Below are 20,385 nucleotides of genomic sequence, written 5' to 3'. Positions count from 1 at the left end.
AAAACCAATGTTTGATGTTATTAAAACTTCCCACAAATACTTGTTTTAATCTCAGGTTTCTTGAGGTTCCAAGAATTAAAGCGGTTTAATGTTGTATCTTTATCACAGGACGTGTCATATTTAAAGATGAATAAGCTGTTTTAACTCTATAACAAGAGAGTCTGTTAATCTTACAACTCTACAAAGTCAGCTATATACATTTTGTTACTGTCTTTTTTGTTAGAGAAGCCTGATGGGTAAAGAAAGGGAGAAATAAAATCCTGACTGTTTACAATAGCAATTTCCAATTAGAGCCAATAATCAGCAAAAACTCTCACGTCTACACAGCTCCATAGCATTCTGCATGCCAGTGAAACTCCTGAGCTAAGAGAGCATGAGGGAAAAGGAAAGAAAGTTGCTCACCACTCCAGGAACCTCCTTGTCTTTTCCAGAGTAGCACTGGTACTCATGTACCTTCCTTTCTTTCTCCTTATAGTAAATTACTTGCATGATCAGATGTAACAGTTCCAGAATCAGATGCAATGGTTCCCTAGCCTCCTCTCAAAAGTTTTCCTGATCTCACCAGCTCTGTCATTGTATGGAAGGGTTGGATTAGCCTAATGAGAACAATAAAAAGAGGCACCTGGTCTGATAAATAGCTTTCTTTTCCGCTGGAGTGTGCAGTGTCCTGCAGAATCCGTTCCTCTTCCATTCATTAGCTGACCCCTATGCATGCGTTTAGTGCATTTCTTTTCTGTATTTTTTTCTGTACTCAGTCATCATGCTCATCTCAGGAGAAGCTGCACCAGCTGCCCTTTCAGCCCACGGCAGATGAACTTCATTTCCTGACAAAGCATTTCAGCACTGAGAGCATCACTGATGAGGAAGGGCGCCATTCTCCAGCCTTGAGGCCTCGATCTCGCAGTCTCAGGTGAGCTTCAGGTCGTTTGTTGAATGTTTAAGGTATTGAATGCATGTATTGCATTTCTGTGTGTGCTTTCAGATCTAAGAAAAGTCACTGTAGTTTTGTTGCATAGTTTTGAAACATGTAAGTCACCTAACCAGGAAGGGTATAAATTTTTTACATTTGATGCTGAGGGTGTGGGTTGCAAAATGGTCAACAGAGTCTGCTTTTGTATCTTCACAATAACTCTATGAAAACATGATCCACAAGCATCTCGGGCTAAATCTATGGGATAGATTCCCTTTAGTGAAGTTTCATCTCAGAATTTTGCTGCATGAATGTAAGGAAGTGGTTACAGTCACTGTTAATAACTTTTCCAGCAGTGCTTCTGAAGGGTTATGAAAACTAGAGTAGGTCAAGTCAAAACCTTAAATGGAATTGCACCCAAGAGGAATTTGGTAATAGCGCTGAAAACATTTCTCCTGCATTAGCAGTTGAATAATTTTTATGGTTGCTTTGGAGAACTGGTTATTCAACAATAGCTTTCCAGGGGTTATTTCCTTGTGCAGCTGATTTTTCTGTACCTAAAAACAGAAGCAACTAGAACCTCCTCTTTCACAGTATTACAGAATGACTGAGGTTGCAAAGGATCTCTGGAGGTCATCTTGTCCAAACTCCTGCTTAAGCAGATTGCCCAGGACCATGTCCAGATGGCTGTTGAATATCTCCAAGGACAGAGATTCTACAACCTCTCTGGGCAATCTTTCTTGCAAGCCTCAACAACTTTGTGGAATAAATCCACAAACATTTCATATCATGGCAAAAGCCTTAAGCTTTGCTATGCATTTAGTGGGGGACCAAGTGAGTGAAAGTCTAGAAGTGTGTACCTCTAGACACAGCGTCTTGTGAAAGAAAAAGGATGTATACGAGTAGGGGACAAGGAGGTGAGGTCTCCCTTCTTCTCATCTGAGGTTGTCAGAGGTGGATATCACCTTTAAATTAGTGGACAGGATTCAGAAACTCTGCCAGCTGGAAATACTGAATCAGTGTGCCGAGCTCAGGACCCAGGCCAGGGTTTATGATAGGACATGAAACAGGCCAAGATAACAAAGAACCTCCATGGTGAGTATTGTGTCATGGCAGAGCTGACCTTTCATGATTATTTGTAATTATTTGTATGTTCTAAACTTCAGTGCAGGCTGCATGGTAATTGCATATGGATCTACTAAGTGTAGTTATACAGTAATCTACAGGAGCAGGTAAGTACTATAGGTAGTAGCACACTTAGCCTGTGATCTCTGTGAATTGCCATGTACTAAGACTAGTTATATGATTTGTACTAAGTCTCCTTAAACAATAGTCCTACTTCAGACCTGCTGCACTCTTTAATGCTATTGCTGAGTAGTGTAACTGCAGTAGTACTAATTCCTTATAGATAAGACAACTAGTATAGGTAGACAACACTTCACTAAAGTAATTATTGTCCTTTCTAACACAGACATTTTACTGTTGCCATAATGAAGCATGAGACACTCTTGTTAATGCAAGAATGATATAAACAATAAAATGAAGAGCCCGATTTTAATTTTTTCCTTTTTAATATGGATTATCAGCTTGCTGGAATTTTACCTTTGTGAGCCTATTTAAAAGCAGAGTTATCATATAGTAGGTTTATAATTTGTGACGAGACTAGATTAATTCAGTGTGTCATACATCTATGATTAATCTTCCTCCTGTCTTGAATGCTTTCTGTAGCTCTCTCTGGTTTTCAGTGTGATAATGGCCATCCTTATTAGTACGCCAGAGATTAGAATGAAGTAATTTAATTTTTTTAAGCTTACTGTGCCTGATTGGTTTTTCGTTTTGCTTATTGCTAGTACTGTGGCACTGTGTGGCTCTAAAGCACCCTTGCCACTCCCAAGCCTTCATGCTGGCCCTTGCACCTCAAAGGAAAATTGGTATGTCAACCTGACCAATTGGAGCAGGAGTAAATACCCTTTTAGACAGAGGGTTGTGTGTCCTTGTAAACAAACAAGTACTGAAATATGTGAGAACCAGACCTTATTCACTGCACAGATTGCTTTTGTATTTGCCCACGCGATGAAGTTGGCTCACTTGGTGAGAGGATATTTTTACTTACTTCAAAAATGAAAAAATAAAATCTGAGCTGTTAATTAGTTCAACGTTAAGCTGGAATTTTCTAAAAATGTAGTATTTCCATAAGCATTTAATGGGCTTATTTGATCGGCTGTAATGGGCAGCAGATGAACAAAATACATCAGATGTTTTTCTTAATTGGCAGTCATAGCGTTGTAATTTAAAAGATGGTCTGGTATTTATGACTGACTGTTAACATATATTCATTTTTCATCCTTTATGACTGCAACCTTACATCTCTCTTTATAGAGTGGAACTGGTATTATGAGATGTCACTGTCAAATGCTTGGACTTTTGTTTTTGAGGGTCTCCTTTTCAGGAGTATCAGATGATCCTTTTCTGCTTTTGGATAGAGGAGAGTATTGCCTAGATTTAACTCCTGACAAAATCTACTTTGACTAGAAATTTACCATTTTCTTGTACCTAGCTGCAAATGTTCTGTTCATACAGAGCAGTTTTAATGGTCAAAGTGGATGGAAAAAGTAACAAAGCGCACAGTTGTGGAGGGATAGCACTGGTGGATGTACACTGACAAGTTGATAGCACCTTCATTGATTGAGGTGTCTGCCAGTGAGGCCTGAAGATACACTAAATTCTACACCGAAGAAGTGGCACTGGTTCTTTTCCAGCTGCTCTCTTATGCACGGGGAAGGAGGTAGCCTGAGACCAGCACTGGAATCCAGAAGTGTGACATGCTTATAAAGCCTAGTTCCTAAAGCCAGAAGACTGTTCTTTCATTCATCTCCAGTAGATCCAGTACTTACATGCTAAACAAAAGAACATATTTCTATGTGACCCACCTGTTTTGGTGCTTATAGGGTATCTTCAGTGCAAGAGAGTATTTCTTTATTACCTGCAGATGTAGTTCCTAAATATGAGCTCTTGACTGTTCTCTTTTTTCTGTATGTGTGATGCAGCCTTCAATTCCTCCAAGTTACTTAGCACGAGAGATGCCCAGGCTACATTCACTTCGTTTAGAACAATCCTGGGCTTACCCTGGAAAAGATCTTTTCTTCCAGGAGCGAAATGCATGGAGGGTGAATTCTTGCACCAAACTTTGCATCATTACTCTTTTTTTTAAGTCAAGAGATGCTGCCCTCTGTCTTTTCCCAGTTCTCTTTACATGACATTTTGCTAACGCATGGGAATGCATGGAGAATGTCAGAGATAAAAGTAGAGTTAACTAATAATGACTTCTTCAGGAGCTGCCTTTGTGCAGTCACTCAACCCACCAATCTGCTCGTTTTTCTTGATCTCTTCTTTTATTTCAGCATAATGTGTTCTAGGGAGAAAAGGGTTGAAGATTGTAGCAGTGAATTTTTATGTAGTTGAAATAGATGAGATCATCCTTAATCAAATATGCTCCTTCATCTCTTTGCTGGGTAGTGCTTTTTTAAATGTAGTCCTCCAACCTGACTTTTGACATACTGGATCCTGCCATTAATACAGAGACAATCCTTAGAAAATACCTGTTCCATCTGACAAAAAGATACCCAAGATGGGAAGAAGGTGTTGTGGAACCACGCCAGTGGCCCCCGTAGTCCATTTTTATCTTAAAAATTGGTCCTGCAAGTTGTGGAGCTCTTTCACCTCACTGCACTTAAGCATCAGATTTAACCGCTTGAGGAACCTTGGTGGCTTCATCACTTTGCACTGCTGCTTTTGGAGGGTGCTGTCTGCCACAAGCTGCAGAGAAGCAGGCAGTGCTCCCTGCAGAACAGGGATTCACCCAGCCATGGGTTTGCCAGGGGAGAATAGTTTTATATGCTGAAGCACAAGGCATCTGTTGCTTACAGAACTACTTTCTAACTACATTACAGATCACGCTGGTCTCAGTTTTCTCTCTCAAGACAATGACTTCTATGAACTTGATTTAAGAAAGTTCTTCAAAGTGATTGCTTGTAAATTTATTCCTTTCTGGTTTCACTCACCATCTTTATGGTTTTCTGTTAATAGGAAAACTGGTTATTCTTAGTTGCCCTGTGTACTGCTCATGACCTTAACTTTCTAGTGTTTTAGGTCTAAAGCAGTCTCAGTCTCTGCTGGCATGCATAAAAATCCCTGAAGTATTGGAAAGAGCTAGTTGCAGCCCATGTGTTAGTCTGTAGGACAAACTCATTGGCCCTTACTTTCAAAGAGATTGTGATTGAAATGTATTCCCTTTCCCGTAATGTTGTCACCTATAGATACTTACATATTTATTGTTTGCTAATTTATAATTTATATATACAGATATTTAGAAAATCCCTTGCTTAGTTTGTCAGTAGGAGCAACATTCGTAAGAATATTACTCCTAGTATAAAGAAGGGCTGAACTGGAAAACAGTTCCCTGATACAAAACCAATCACAAATAGTGTTTGTCTGCAGATTAAATGTAGCTGAAGCTCAGTGCTTGTAAAAATGAATTAAGGAAATCAAAAAGTATGTAAAACTCAGATTTCTTTTCAAAGTGCTTGATGAGAAAGCCTGTTTTCTGTTTCACTGTTTGCCTGCCTCAGATCCGCCTTTTTCTAGCAGCGCTAGAATAACTGCTCAGCGTGGACTTCCTGTGCTCTTTGGTTATAATTATTCAGGAAGGGGGAACCTTTATATGAAGACTGAAAAATAATCCGAAGTTACATTGTATAGGTTGCTATAATTCTGTGGGAAGCTGTATTTCAATATTACTGTGGATGTTGCATAAATTCAGACTTATTTCACTATTACTGTGCATGTTGCATAAACTCAGACTTCAGCAGATCCTGCAGATCCTGCTCTGCTGAGTTCAGTTCTCTTTTGGTCATTGTCCTTTCCAGAAACAGGATTAGGCCCCAAGGTCTAGCTGTGGTCTGTATGAAGCACTGAGCTGTATTTGCTCTGAAGTTTGATGGACTTTTTGACATAGATTGTCCATATTTGCTTCTCCTTCACTGGCTTCTTTTTCCAGGGGGAGTTTTCTGACTTACTTTTAGTATTAATTAATTTGAATGATATCAAAGATTTATGTATTTGTTTCTTGGGGGAAGAGGAAAGCCGATAGTCTGCTCACCTTCAGCAGAAGCTTTGACATAGTTTCTACTTCATACAACTTTGGCTCTCTAGCTTTAAAATTCATTATTTGTGGAGATCAAAAAATTAAGGCTATGGTTTTAATTTTCCTATGGACACTGGATTTGGTAAATACATCCTCATTAAACCTTTACGTACAGTCTAGAAGCAGTGGGGAGCACAGTGCTTTTAGCTCCTCTGCTTTTTCCTAATAAATACAGCTGTCACAGTGAAGGAAAAATTAGGTATTCATAAACACCTCAGTTCTATTTAGTCACAGTTAAACTAGGTTTTGTAAGATTTAACTTATTACTATAAATGCTGCTCTTTCAAATAGCTGTCTATAAGCTATTTTCACTCTCCAGCATCAGATAAAGACACGTGAGTTTTGACAAGTTGAAGGCTAGAGACCTTTGTGGGAAATAGATGTCACTGAAAGTCTATCACCACATCATTTCCTAAAGTGGAAGGAGGGTAAAGAAAGGGAAAAGAGAGAGTAGTTTTTCATTCTGTTGTTAAGCTTACGGAGACGGATATTATTCTTCTAATGTCTGCTCCGCTGAAATGAAAAACACACTGACAATAATCATTTCTTTGACCTACCTATCTACACCAAGAGAAGCAGCCTGCTTTTTGTCTTAAATGTTATGCACATGCACAATCTGTGTCCTCTGTTTTAGAGAAAATAATCTGTTCCTTTGTGAGGCTTGAAATGGTTGTCTGGTTAAGTTCTGTACATGAAATTTTTGGTGGTAGATAGATCATAGAATCATAGAATAGTTAGGCTTGGAAAGGACCTTACGATCATCTAGTTCCAATCCCCCTGCCGTGGGCAGGGACACCTCACACTAAAATGCGACACATAGATGTGTGAAGCTCTTGCATTTGCAAAGCTTTCATGCCAGTAAAATGTATTAGACTCCTTTTTTCTTTCTTTTTCTAAATTTCCTTATGTGGCATTCAGTTACCTGCCCAGATTTATTTATCACTCTTGGTGTCTTTCTCACCTGGTCATGTCTCAAAGGTGCTGTAAAGTCATCAGCAGTGCCTGGCCACTCGCCTTTGGTTAGTTGGATATCCATCTAATTATTTCTGTAGATTCCCAGGCTAAGGATCAACATAAAAAATTATGGTGCAGTATATGATGTTGCAGTCTTGCTATAGTCAGCTAGACTTTTTATTTGACCTGTTATACTGGGCAGATTGATTTAGAATGACAATTTGAACCTCGATCCTAGGTTTTATCCAGAGTTGTTTGGACGCTCTGTTGTTTTAGGTTGCAGAAAGTGGCATCAATCAGCTTCCAAAACTGCCAGTCCCCAAGGAACGTAAAGGGATCAGAAGTGTTTACTTTATTGCCAATCCCTAGACCCTACTTTGTTTCAGAATCATAAAAACCAAACCCAAACCAAATAACCACGATATCATTGTGGCTCTCCTTAAGGAAACACTACATTTCCTGGCAGGACAGCTTAAGTAGCATGATTTCTGCAGAGCTCTGAATTTCCTGTATCCATACAAATAAAAGCAAAAGGCAAAACCCCTCATGTTTTATTGTAGCCCTAAGACAGCAAATACTTAAGCATGCACAAATTTTAGTAGGACTACTTTAATGTTAAAATGAGGTATGCGTGTGCCTCTGTATTTATGTAGTTAGTATCAAAGGGCTAAATATATCCTTGTAATTTATACCTCACTTAAATCACACAGCGAAATAATACATTATATAAAAATAAATTCTTCAATAACTATATTTGCCAAGTTCTTCAGCTCCATATGGACTGCCAGTAAACAAGTGTCCTGTGTTTGTGTCAGATGGTTTGGTCTGGGAGAAAAAAGGATAAAGATAGCAGGCTAGATGTGGGAGAGGATTTGTTTGCAAGTCTGGAATTTAAATGTTCTTTTATTCTTTTTATTATGTCATTCCATCTGAATATAAATGTAAATTTCCTTTTTAAAGCAGATTCTCCTTGCTTAAAATTAGCCATGTACCAAGTGAAGGGATAGATTTTCTTCAAAACAAGTTGATGAAAATGTGTTTTTACCTGGTATTCAAAACATCCAAATCAGATTTTCTCCTTTAACGTAAGGATTCAGTGAGAGATTTAATGTGAAGTGAATTTTCCCAAGCTGAGGGATAAACCTTAATAAAAACAAGACACAATGTAATTCATGGAATTCCAGCACCAGGCATGAAGAGAGATTGGTATTGCTGTATGCTGTGAGCCAGTGAGTTAAGTTTCCTTTGAATTGTAAATATATGTTCCCGAAAGAATGTTTTTTCCTTTAAATAGGTTAGCAGCAAGGTAGTAACTGTAATTCATTCAAAGTTTAAAATGCATTTATTCTGTTTAGAGAGATTCACTTCATCCTTCACAAGGAAGTTTAAAATGTTTGAACTCATTCAAGACAAAATCATATTTTTTTGGCATAGAGGAAATATTTTTAGCAATATGTAGTACTCCTGAAATCATAAAGACAACGATCTTGTAAGATGCCAAATAATTGAGGCCCTTGCTTGTCTGGATCATTAAAACAAGGTAACTGAAGAAATGAGATGCTGTAGGCGATCCTGTAGTGAGGGATTATCTGCATTACCTCACTCTGGCTGTCCTCAGTGGCAGCATGAGTCAGAGCACTGCATACCATCAGATGTGATGAAATGAGATGCAACTCTGCTTGAAAAAACCCACCCAAACAGTAATACAAATGCAGTTTGTCAAGATTTAGTGTCCTGTGGTTTTTTTGGTGTGCCTTGAAGTTGCTGGCTAACCTATGCATACATGCGTATGCATCCGTGGTGTAATATGCCTCCAGGGAGTGCAGTTTTCATAGAAATATTCAGTTCCTATTGCTGGTGGTATTTGTATATAAGATTTAGCTGAATAGCACTGCTCATGCGTCCTTTCTGTAGTGTGGTATCCTTCAGACTAAGGAAAGCAAGTGATCCCAAGTTCCTTGTTTCAGTTTATTCTGCTCCCTTCTGGCATTAGAGACTCTAGATAAGTGATTTCTTTCTGAACAGGGCTGCTACCACTGCCAGGGAGGGCAGTAAGAAAACAAGGGGAATATCAGCTGTACCTACAACAAATGCACTGGGGTTTTGTGTGCTGCTTGTATGTTAGGGTTTGCATTCAGTAAAAAATAGGTGAGTTTCTGCTTGAGTTCATGTGAAGCCAGGTATGTTGTTAGCAGCTTTCAGATACTGTAGACTGCCATTGCTTGCTAGCATTTTCTCTGAATTTAAGTATCTGCCCATTACCAAAGTAAAAACTTTGGAAGGGCTGCAGTCTGTGAGACAGCATTATGACCATCAATGGATTTTGAAGGGTTTTGATGTGATATCTGTAAATAATAACGTGCTTTCTTTTCTCCTCTAGCCCGGGTCGCTCCCCAATTTCCTTTGACAGTGAAATAATAATGATGAATCATGTGTACAAAGAAAGGTTTCCAAAGGTAAAGAATCACTTTTTCAATACTGCATTCAATGAACTTGTGACCAAGCTCAGAATTAACATAGTGCTTGTCGGAGAAGGAGCCCAGCTCCTACATCTCATTTCCAAGCAGCGCAGTTTGCTGAGAGTTTGAAACTGCTTTCTCTGCTTCATATGTTAATTCTGTAGTAGAAGAAATAGATTGAATGGAGAGATTCAAATGGAAAGGGTGAAAAGCTTTATGGTTTTGTGTGTGTATTTCATATTTACTGCATTTCTCCTGTCTTGTAAAGGGATGACACATACTCACAACAGTAAGAAGGGCCATGCTTTGGCTCTCCATATAGTTTTAACTAATCCATGGGTTTTTATTTAAATTTTGAATCACATCAAGGCTGGAAAAGGGAGGTTTTGTTTATTTTCATATATACTTTAAACAGATATTTTAAAAAGTAATTTCAAAATAACATTCTCTCAGATTTCCCTATGTAACTGCTTTGAATTTGCTTTATACTGATCCAAGCATCTTTGGTTTTGGTGGATTTTCCATTTACATATTGGAAATGCAGGGTTTTCTTTTAAAATCATTCCAAATTATACTGGAGGTTTTGGCAATAATCAAGTTTGCCCCTGGGCCTCTTGGTACCAGAGAAGCGATGAAGACAGATTTGGATTTTAGAAAGTCAATCCCAATTCAGTTACACTGAAATGTGCTGAAGTGATCTGCAGTCCAAATAAGCATGGAGTTTCTGAAAAAAGCTGAATATTGAAGTCTGTAAAATCAGGCATTGAAAGTAGCATCTCGTTGCAGTGAGTGTAGAAGATTGACATCTCACTGAAATGAGTTTAGAAGATCATGTATCCCGCAGCTGTCGATATGGCCATTCCTTCCTGTTCCTGTACCAATAGGAAAAATAGATGTTTCTCTGGAGACAGGATATCAGGGCTTAGAGTGATAGAAATGTGTCTGTTGCTTGGGGCAGTGATTTTTAGCTTCCCTGGTCTTGTCTAAAAGGTCTGGAAGCTGCTCCATATCGTATGTCCTTACTCTGGAGACCCAGGGAGGAATTGCAGCCTCAGCACCAAGATATTTTTATGGTCATTTACATTTTCAGAAAGTGTGTTCTGATTAATATTTGTTGTTTGCTCATGTGCACGTAACTTTTGCCTAGGGAATGCTATTTAAATTCTCAGCAAAATGCTATTGTATTTTGGAATATTTTTAATGCCTCTTGTGTTTCGAAATTGCAAGTATGTTACTTTAGCACCCGATTTATTTATGGTTTTAAGTTCTGGGATAGTAAAATTTAAGAGTAATTTCTCTTTATTCTGTACTCTTAGGCCACGGCACAGATGGAAGAGCGGCTGGCTGAGTTTATTGCCTCTAATGCTCCAGAGAACGTGCTGCAATTAGCAGATGGGGTCCTAAGTTTCATTCATCATCAAGTTATTGAACTGGCCAGAGATTGCCTAGATAAATCACGTGAAGGTCTTATTACTTCTCGGTACTTTTATGAGCTGCAGGAAAACTTGGAGAAACTTCTCCAGGATGTAAGTGCTCTCTGGAAAGTGGTATATATTATTTTGATTGAAACTTTAAATAATAGCCAGAGCTTTGATTTTAGGAGAGACAGTGTGGGTTCTAGGGGAAGGGCAGTGGGTGGGGATGTCAGGAGATCTGAGTTGTTCCAGTCTGCTGTTGATTTGCCACGGGCAGATGTGAGTAAATCACTTCACCTGTGTACTTAGTTTGTACAAGTTAAATATGCATCTGAGTAAGTCAAAGGAAGTCTTTACCATTTATGAAAATTGGGTTCATCCAGATGAAGGAAATGACTGAACTTTCCTTTCATGTACTTCAAACCTCTGAATGACTTATTAATTACAATAGCGCCTTCAAGGAGTGAAAACACCATAGTTTGTAGTGTTGCTATAAATTTTTCATAAAAGGTTTTCTTGAGCTGAACTTAATCTGGTTGTGGGGTTTTTAGTACTTCAATGCGTTGTGTGGTGTTCAAAGCATAGGAAAATACACAAGGGGGCACAATTTTAATGCATGCTCAATGTGCTTCAGCTGCTCATTAAAAATTGCTCTTTTCCTTTAGAATGAAAATAACATTAAATTAAAAATATCTCTCAGAATTTATGTTATAACTGCTGTGAAGAGTCAGTGCTATTGCCACTTGCTGGGTCCTGACCTCCATTTGGGAATGTTTCCTTAACCCTCTGCTTTGATTTAAGGAGTTAGCAAGCTGAAAACACAGGATTTATAAAGATTGCAGTCTCAGATAACAGAGACACCTAGAAACGGAACACATGAAATAATTACTTTTCTGTGATGCTTTTTAATCTATTTGATGAAGGTGTATTTAGATGTCATTGATCAGTTCGCCAACCCACTGGCATGACTTGCTGTGGTTTGTGCCCCTTTGCCACTCTTTTCAGACACTAGAAAATGGCAGGTGAATAAAAATACTATATTAATATGCAATTATTGTATTGAAAAGCTTTGTGAAACTTCAGAATCTTCCCTTGTATCAGCTGAAATCTCTGGTTACCCTATTTATGAGTGTGGATGCAGTTTCCCTCATATTTGGTATGCATGGGAGAAAAATGACTGATGTTTGGTTTTGTGGTGTTCTGCCTGGATGGGGAAAGTAATTTTGGCAGATCAAGAGAGGCAGGGAATATCTTTCAAGGCCCTGTATGCTTGTCTAGCTGTGGGATATCAGTGACCACTGTGGATGCATTTAATAGTAAAATATGTGTTTCCTAGTAAAAGTGGTGTTCCTTGGATGCTGTGCAAGAGTTTGACCATTGATGCCACCGTCCAGTGCTGGAGAAACTGCATCTTGATGGAGAAACTGTTCAGTATTTGCAGTCTTTAGGAGAGAGGAAGATGTTTCTGAAGTTGAAAGCGGCACTATAGTCTTCTTGGGCAGAATAAACATCACCCAGCCCAGCAGCGGCTGGCAGAGGCATGTGGGGCAGGCAGTCTAAATGGGAGATGGGGGTATGCAGCCAGATAAGTGTTGGTGGGTGCACCTTGTATCTCCAGATCCTGGAAGTAGGGTGTTTGCATGCATCAGCTATGAAATAGGAGATTAGGCCTCTTTGGATGGTGTTTTTAAAGTTGGAAAGATTTCACTTCAAGTGTGTATGTGTGCTCAGCAAAATAGCTTACATTTCAAGGGGTGCAAGGGGACTACAGGGTGTTTAACTGCTTTTTGTAGCAGATACTTGGAGCTTGAAATTCTCCAAGACTTTCCTTCTCTGTGTGTGAACAATGATTTCTCATACCGTAAGGAATTAAGAGAGCAATAAATTGGGTCTAGCCACTTCTGGGCTGTACTTCCAGGCCTGTGTTCTGGCCTGAAGACATTAATCAGGATCTTTGAGGAGGTCTGGGTCAGATAAATCTGCTTGTTCCTTTCCTCTCCCCTTTCTCAGAACAAATCCTCAAAACACACTTCTTAAATGTCCTTTTCCCCTTCATCCTACATGCATTAAACTGCTGCTCCTAAGCACGGGGAAGGATGACATTGAACTGCTATTAGAGAAGATACAATAGTCGTCTCTGGGCTTGTTCAGGAATAGATGTTAAGGGCTCTCTTTGACCTCTTCCTCCTTAACTTCTGCAGAATGAGGCTGAGAGAACGGTCAGCTCTTAAGTTGAATTGATTTACTTTAGGAAGTAAAGTGGGCAAGAGACCATTAAAGGGAAAGCTTAGAGACAAGGGAGGCAGAACAGGCTGGGAAGGAAGAAGACAAGGAAATTAAAGACAGCAAAGAAATGTCAAAGACTTCCTTCCGTATCTTTCTCATTTGTTTTTAATGTCCTATCATAATTCCTTGGCTTTTCAATATTTTAATATTTAAAAGCTGCTTGTTTTCCCCTGCTTGCCAGTCTGTGCTCTGCCCTCCGGACTGCATTCTGAAAGGAAGTAACTGGGACATTTCATTCTAAATATATAGAAATTGGTGGGAATATTTCTTTCGGAGGACCCACCTGAAACACAGGAAGTTGGGAGTCAAGTTTAGATGATTCCAAATTTGAGGGTCTTTGCTTAGCTTGTAAGGTATCACACAGAGCTACCTGCTATATAAATAATACCAACTGGAAGCTTATCAAAAAAGCTCTTCCACTTGGGCAGTTGCATGTCTGTGCAGTAGGATATACAGTTTTATGGTATATTTTTATAACATATAGAAAGACTGGGAAGATGGTTTATTGGTGAATAATGAGGTCAGCAGGTGGCAGGAATATCCACAGACTTTCATACAGTTTTACCGTGAAAGAATGGTTTCTCTTGACATTCTTTTTGAAGGTGACAATTCTGACATATGCTAACAAACTAAACCGACACAGTATTTCAAACCATAGAAAAGAAACTTGATACAATATGTTGCAGTTTGAGTCTACTTTATATTGTAGGAATACAACAGAGTAATTGGGTATGTAAATAATGAGCAGTTTATATATACCAAACCAGAAAGCTTTTAAAAGTTTTTAGATCCTGGCTTTTGTAATAAAATGCCAACAAATCTCGTTAGTTATGGCAAATGAGATCTTCTCCCTTGTTTGGAGTGTGAAATAATGTCTTTTAGCCAGAAAAAACCCTATTGCTTATTGTGTCATTGAAATTATCCTGAAGTAAAAATGAATATAAGGTGTTTTCTTTATTTTGGAAAACATGAACTTGAATGTTTTACTTCACATGATAAAAATATTTAAAAATAAGATAAAACACTTAATAAAAAAGAATATGTGGCATTCAGTTCTTTATCTGTTACCATGGCAGGTGGCCTTAGAGGATGGGATAGGACCTCAGGTCACTGGGGAGAAAAAAAGGGTTAGAGTCAGTTATTACTTGTCTGAATTAACAAGATAAAACTGGCCAAAAGAAGTTTAAAGGCTTTTGCATAGGTGTAGCCAATTGATGAGGAAGGTGAAGGATTACTGGTGTTTCTGTGCATGGAACAGAAGGAACAGGAGAAAGTATTAGTATTATACTGCGGTGACTGATGCTGCACATTGGCAAATGGGTATTCTGATTGGGATTGCTGTCTTAATATGAGCCTTAGTGTAAATTTATTGGTTCTTGGCATTGCAGGTCTATTGTTTTGGTTTCCATCAGTATATTAGCTTAATTACAGCATTGTGACTTGCATATCCCAGTTATTGGTCCTGCTGAACCCCAGGGGAGGACAGTGATTTTAATTTCATGCCCCAGTAGCTACAGTTAGTGACGGATGGGTCTTTCAGATAAGGGAATCGGTTTGTAAATTACCCATTGCTACCTCCTGCACACGTGTCACTGGCAATGTGTGCAAGAATGGCATCAGCCTCTACCCACAGCCCCTATGGCTTCTCCCTCCTCCCCTTGGGAGGCAGGAGGGGAGGAAACCCTGAAATGCCACCAGCAACCTTCAGACAAGCGTGTCGTCACTGGGAAGCGCTGATGAGATGGCACGCCTCATGCCAAGGCACATGGAAGCTGCAGGCATTGCTTGGCTGTATAACCCTCTGGTTTCCACACACTGTCCTTGGGACAGATTGCACACAAGATGTCTGTAGGGGTGTCCGGGCTGTCCTGTGCAAGAAGGAAACAAGAAGAGGCAGTTTTGCTGAGGATCTTGGAAGAGCAGCGCTGTGCAGAGATGACGGCTGAGTGGCTGTTACAAGTTGTGTTTGATTTTTTATCCTTTTGCTTTTCTGTATCATTTGGCAGTCATGGTTTGGCTTTTCATTTCCAAAACGGGCGCCTGATTATTTTCAAATTATTTTTCCTAAGTTGTCATAGATGAGAAAAGGAGAAAACAAAAGGACTTGATTTAAAAGATTGTTTAACAGTATAGATGGATGCAAACTGATGAATGATTGATATTTTTTGTGTAATATAACTTATGTGGGGGGGAAAGGACTTTCCAATTGCATGGCTCATTTTTCAGCTCTTACAAAGTTGTTGATGTTATTTATTCATTTCAGCACAGCTAACCCCTGGTGATCTGGAATGGCTTTTCAAATATGAAGGCATTAATTTCTCTCTAGAATTCATATTTTAGCTTACGAGTTTGCATAATGCATTAGGGGATGCAGAGTGAATACTGATCACCTTCATTTTGATTATTTTCTATTTTATAATTAGAAAATAGCTTTCAGTTAGGAAAAAAAAATCGCAACTTACTTCAGTGCTTTCAAAATTATCTTCTTTTTAAGGCTCTATAGCCAGGAAGCATCTCAGATACTTGTTTGAGATAATGAACTAGCAGGTACATTGTTTTCATCAAGGTTAAAATTCTAGCCCTGGCTTCTCAGTGCTGAAGGAGACGATTCAAAATCTGTTATTCTGACCTGTGTCATAATGAGAAATAATAGATTTCTGAATTTTATTTTGGTTGGTAACAACATATCAGGCATATTTTATTGCAAATGCTGCCTGTATGTTTCTAGCTCTGAATTTCTGCTTCCCTCTGCTTTTACTGTTCTTTTAGGTGATCTCTGGTGATTTGACTTCTCACCCACATACGTCTTTTTCTTAGATGGTGCTAATGAACAATGCTAAAAGAACCTGTAGTTTATTGCTGCTTGCATCCTTGTTGATAAAATATTGTTCCTATAAGCAAGTGGCTCTTTGCTAGCATAGGATCATTGGCTGAGCTCTGGACTTTATGTCTGTGGCTGTGCTAAAGCCTAATTTTTAGACCTTTGGGAATAAATAGCTGTACGGTGTTTCAGTTTTTACATGTCATTGGAACCATCTTTTTATCACACTGCAATGAAATGCTATTTCATTTGAACTTCAGCACTCATAATGTAACTATAGGGCGCTTGAGCAAAAGAAGAGGAATTTAGGGGGGTTTTTTGTTGTTTGTTTTGGGGGGGATTAATTTAATTATCTCTTTAGTGTGTATTGTTATAAAAAAATACCTCACACAGAAGCATACCTTGAGACTAAGCCTTGAATTTGTACTGAAATCTAGTGAAGCAGGGGAAGTGGACAAGAATAAATTCTCTGAGTTAAGTTTCTATATGCTCTTTGTTTTTCTTGTCTGCTTGGTCCTACATGTAATATGTAGCTATTATGTATTATATTGTACATGTAATATGTACAATATAATATGTAGCTGATCAGCAGGATTTATAAAATTAAATAAAGAGAAATACAGTTTAGTTTTTCTTGATGATGAACAGAAGTGGTTCGAATTCTGTTTGTAAAGTAAAGCTGAAAGTGAAGTCTAGAAATATATGAGGCTGGTAGTAATTATCTCAATGTCAGTGTTCTATGGAAGGTAAAATTGAAAAAACCCAGTATTCCTCTTTTAATTTTTAAAAATGAAATAAAAACACATCCTGTGTAACATAACTGATAGGTGGTACAATGCAAATACAGCTTTTGAAATCTCTCTTGCATCGTAAAAGGAGTCAGTTGCAATGGAAAAGCTGTATGTAACTTGGCATCCTTGAATGAGACAAGATCATTGCCTGCCCTGACTCTGTCGTGCCTTCACTTCTGCATTACAGTTACTGAGCTGGTGATTGCTCTGCGTTCAGTATCTGAGATACAGAATTGAAGAGTTCACTGCTAGGGCCATAATGTGACGTTCTGCTCTCCATAGGCCCACGAGCGATCCGAGAGCTCCGAGGTTGCCTTCGTTACTCAACTTGTGAAGAAGCTGATGATTATCATTGCACGACCAGCTCGACTGCTTGAGTGCCTGGTAAGTTTGCTCCTCAGGAGAGTGCATATATGACCTAAAGAGTGTGGTGTGTGTTTGAGCATACAAGAAATACAAAGCCTCCATAGAAAGCTTTAAACTCTTATCAAAACATTCATGAAAAAATAAATCTGTATTATTTAAAAAAGAAGTACTGAGTGTCTTTTGCATTAATATAGAAGTATCTTCCCAATGGACTGTCTGCTGCAACAGCAGCTACATTATATTTTAGTGTAAAATTTATGGCTGAGGGACCAGATGTAGCAACTGACATAATTTCATGCTACTTGCTGCCACCTGATTTTCCTCTTGTTAGTAGCTACAGCAAAGAGCCTGTAAATGTATAGTGTGCATAAGATGCCTAGAGAGCTATGCTGAGAAAGTACTATCACTAGGGAAGAAGTTCCTTTCCATGATATAAATGGTGTTTGAGTTCTTGGACTGAATCCCTTTGCTGTAGACCCAGCAATTGGAGAGAAACCTGGTGTCAGGTTTTCCAGCTGTGAACACACAGAGGAATAGGCCAGCGAGAGATCCAAGCAGATTTGTTAGCCTGGGCTTGAAATCCTATGTGATGCTATTGGAATACATGGAAAAGGAACTCTTGTTGCTTTTTTAACTTACTCTGGCTAATAAGCGTGTATTTTGGTTTTTATTTAATTCTCAAAAATGGTGAAGTGTTTAGGCCATCTCAGTGAAATAGGCCAACTGTGTCCTGAAGCCCTGTCATTCAAAATACATGTTGCAGGTACAGGGGAGAAGCAGCCTGAATGTGCATTCTTACTGTGATGCCCCAGCAAGAGTGTTACTATAAACCTTGAATATCATAGAATCATAGAATGGTTGGGGTTGGAAGGGACCTTTAAAGATCATCTAGTTCCAATGCCCCTGCCATGGGCAGGGATACCTTCTACTAGAGCAGGTTGCTCAAGGTCCCTTTCAGCCTGGCCTTGAACAGTGGAAAGATGTGATTTGGCCTCTGGTGTACACAGTGTTGTGGTTATTGGTTATTCTGTGACTGTATTGCAAAAGGATGTTGAAAAATTTTGGTGAGAGCATAGGGAAGAGTCACAAAAAGTTGTTGGAGTGAGGGAGAAGGTGACTCAAACCTACAGTAAAACTTAGGAAATGATAGGATCAGATTCCCTGGTGTGTCAAAGCACGCTATCTGATGGTTCTTTCTAGACAGAAGAATGACAGGGAAGCCACATCCATTTGGGACATCAGAGAAGTTGGCAAACTTATGAATCTGTAGCTTGATCTAGATGTATAGTTAACATCTGAGGCACGTTGAAGACGGTGTGTCCATGGACAGCCTTCAGCACTTGAGTCACTAGAGGGTAAATGAGTTTTGCAGAGCTTTCTTAGACAAAGTAGACAGGAGTGGTCCAATGTTTTTGATGATACCAGCTTTTAAAAACACCTGCAGAAGTACTGAGAACCAGTAAACTTTGGAGGGTTCTCTTGCATCAGATGGATTGCTCTGCTGTGAACTCTGTGGTGCAGGGAAGACCACTGTCAGTCATGAAGTACAACCAGAATATGACCATCTATCTTGTACAGCCAGCAAGATAGATGCCTACACTTACTTTTTCAAGAAGTCTCCATTAGATTGCATTGAAAATCCTGGGCAAACCTCCATTTAAACTGGGAATTCTTTGGCTTTCAAAACTATTTTTGTGATATAGATGAGTTTAGTGACTCCAGTTATTTTTCAGTACTTCTTCAAGATTGTTTTTTGGAAGTAAAAACAATGAAGAAATGAAATAAATTTAAGCTTATTGGGTTTGTATTTGCTGTGTTAATCATTGTCATTTACGCTTGTGTACCCCCTATTAGTAACACATTATCTAGGAAAACATAAAACTTATTGAAGTTTTACTAAGCAAGCAGTTCCAAACTCAAGCCAGCTTTTAGCTGCAAATCGATACATCTCCAAGTTCCTTCAGTACCTTCTGCACCTGATGTTCTGCAAAGTGAGTGGGAGCAGGTGTAATCAGTAAAGTCACTGATATTTGAGTAATGAACTCCAAAGCATATAGTGACAACCTTGACAATGAAGTGGCTAGACTTCAAAGTATAAAAATAATATTTTGATCTGTATTTTAGTGTTTCCTGGGTATTTTTTAACCTGCATTGCCTTCCTAGCATTCTTTTTTCTCCAAAACATATATTGTATTCTGTTGACATGAAGAATTAAATATTGATGTTCTTTTTATCATATAAAAGAACAAGAAATATAGTAGAGGATAGTCAACCATTTAAATAGTCTGACGACTACGTGTCATTTTGATTGTTTCACATACTTCTTTTGTAGCTTAACCTTTTGTTTCAATTGTTTGTGAATTCATAAACAGTTTTTCTAAGTATTTAATATTAAGGTTAATTTTAGTAACAAAGCTCATCCGTATTTCTTCCTTGCATGTTAAGTAACTGATCACATAGGCGGTGGTTGTAATGGTTGTGATTGTTGTGATGGGGATGAAGGCATTTAAATATTAAACATTAGTTATTTGGCTTCAGTCTTTTTATTACCTGTTGGACTGTGAAATGTTCATTTATGGGCCGTGAATCTCAGGAGCTTCAAGAAAATAATAACGTTTTGTGTGTCACTGAAACCGTCTTTGGGAAAAAGTATGTAATTTATTTTTTCCAGTTTATTTTTCCATAGTGCCTGCCTCCCTTTAGTGGCGTCCATTCCTCTGTATTCAAATGATTAAATAAATCTGCTAAAAAGAGGACAGAACTGGAATTTATTTAATTTCTTAATTTTTTGTATGCTTGAATTTTTTGTCACCAGACTTTTTTTCTTTTGTCCTTTACTCACCAATAAATGATCTCCAGTTCCGTAAAAGACTGTGCCTTCCCATTCACCTGTATCATATTATTTCCCTGTATCATATATATTATTATATCATAATACATATATTATATATGTGTATTTGTGTGGTGATAGCATGTATACAGGCAGCATTGCTTAGAGCAGTCAAGATGTGTGTCTTTTCTCTGTTTCTCTAACCATTCAAATGTCTTTTTATCATCACCATCTCTAATTTCTCTTTCTTGTTTACAGTTCTGTGCTCTCTTTTCTCTTATGCTGCTGGCCACACTCAGACCAGTTCTTCCCTGATGCCCTCACAGCTGTATGCTCTAACTTCCCCTTTT

At 38.6% G+C, this 20,385-nt stretch overlaps 1 protein-coding gene across 5 annotated transcripts in view; it reads left to right on the top strand.

The window, feature by feature from the left end:
* Positions 1-20,385, top strand: part of MAST2 (microtubule associated serine/threonine kinase 2) — a 192,412-nt gene that overhangs the window by 141,672 nt on the left and 30,355 nt on the right. For all 5 annotated transcript variants that reach the window (XM_080623790.1, XM_080623792.1, XM_080623791.1 and 2 more), the window contains 4 exons: positions 756-910; positions 9,448-9,523; positions 10,843-11,052; positions 17,122-17,223. In XM_080623790.1, the coding sequence (XP_080479916.1) occupies positions 756-910; positions 9,448-9,523; positions 10,843-11,052; positions 17,122-17,223 (543 nt within the window). The remainder of the gene's footprint in view (positions 1-755; positions 911-9,447; positions 9,524-10,842; positions 11,053-17,121; positions 17,224-20,385) is intronic.

The sequence above is a fragment of the Psittacula echo genome (genome assembly GCF_963264785.1).
Source record: "Psittacula echo genome assembly, chromosome: 7".
Taxonomy (NCBI): Eukaryota; Metazoa; Chordata; class Aves; order Psittaciformes; family Psittacidae; genus Psittacula; species Psittacula echo.
This window is presented reverse-complemented; position numbering and strand designations above follow the sequence as displayed.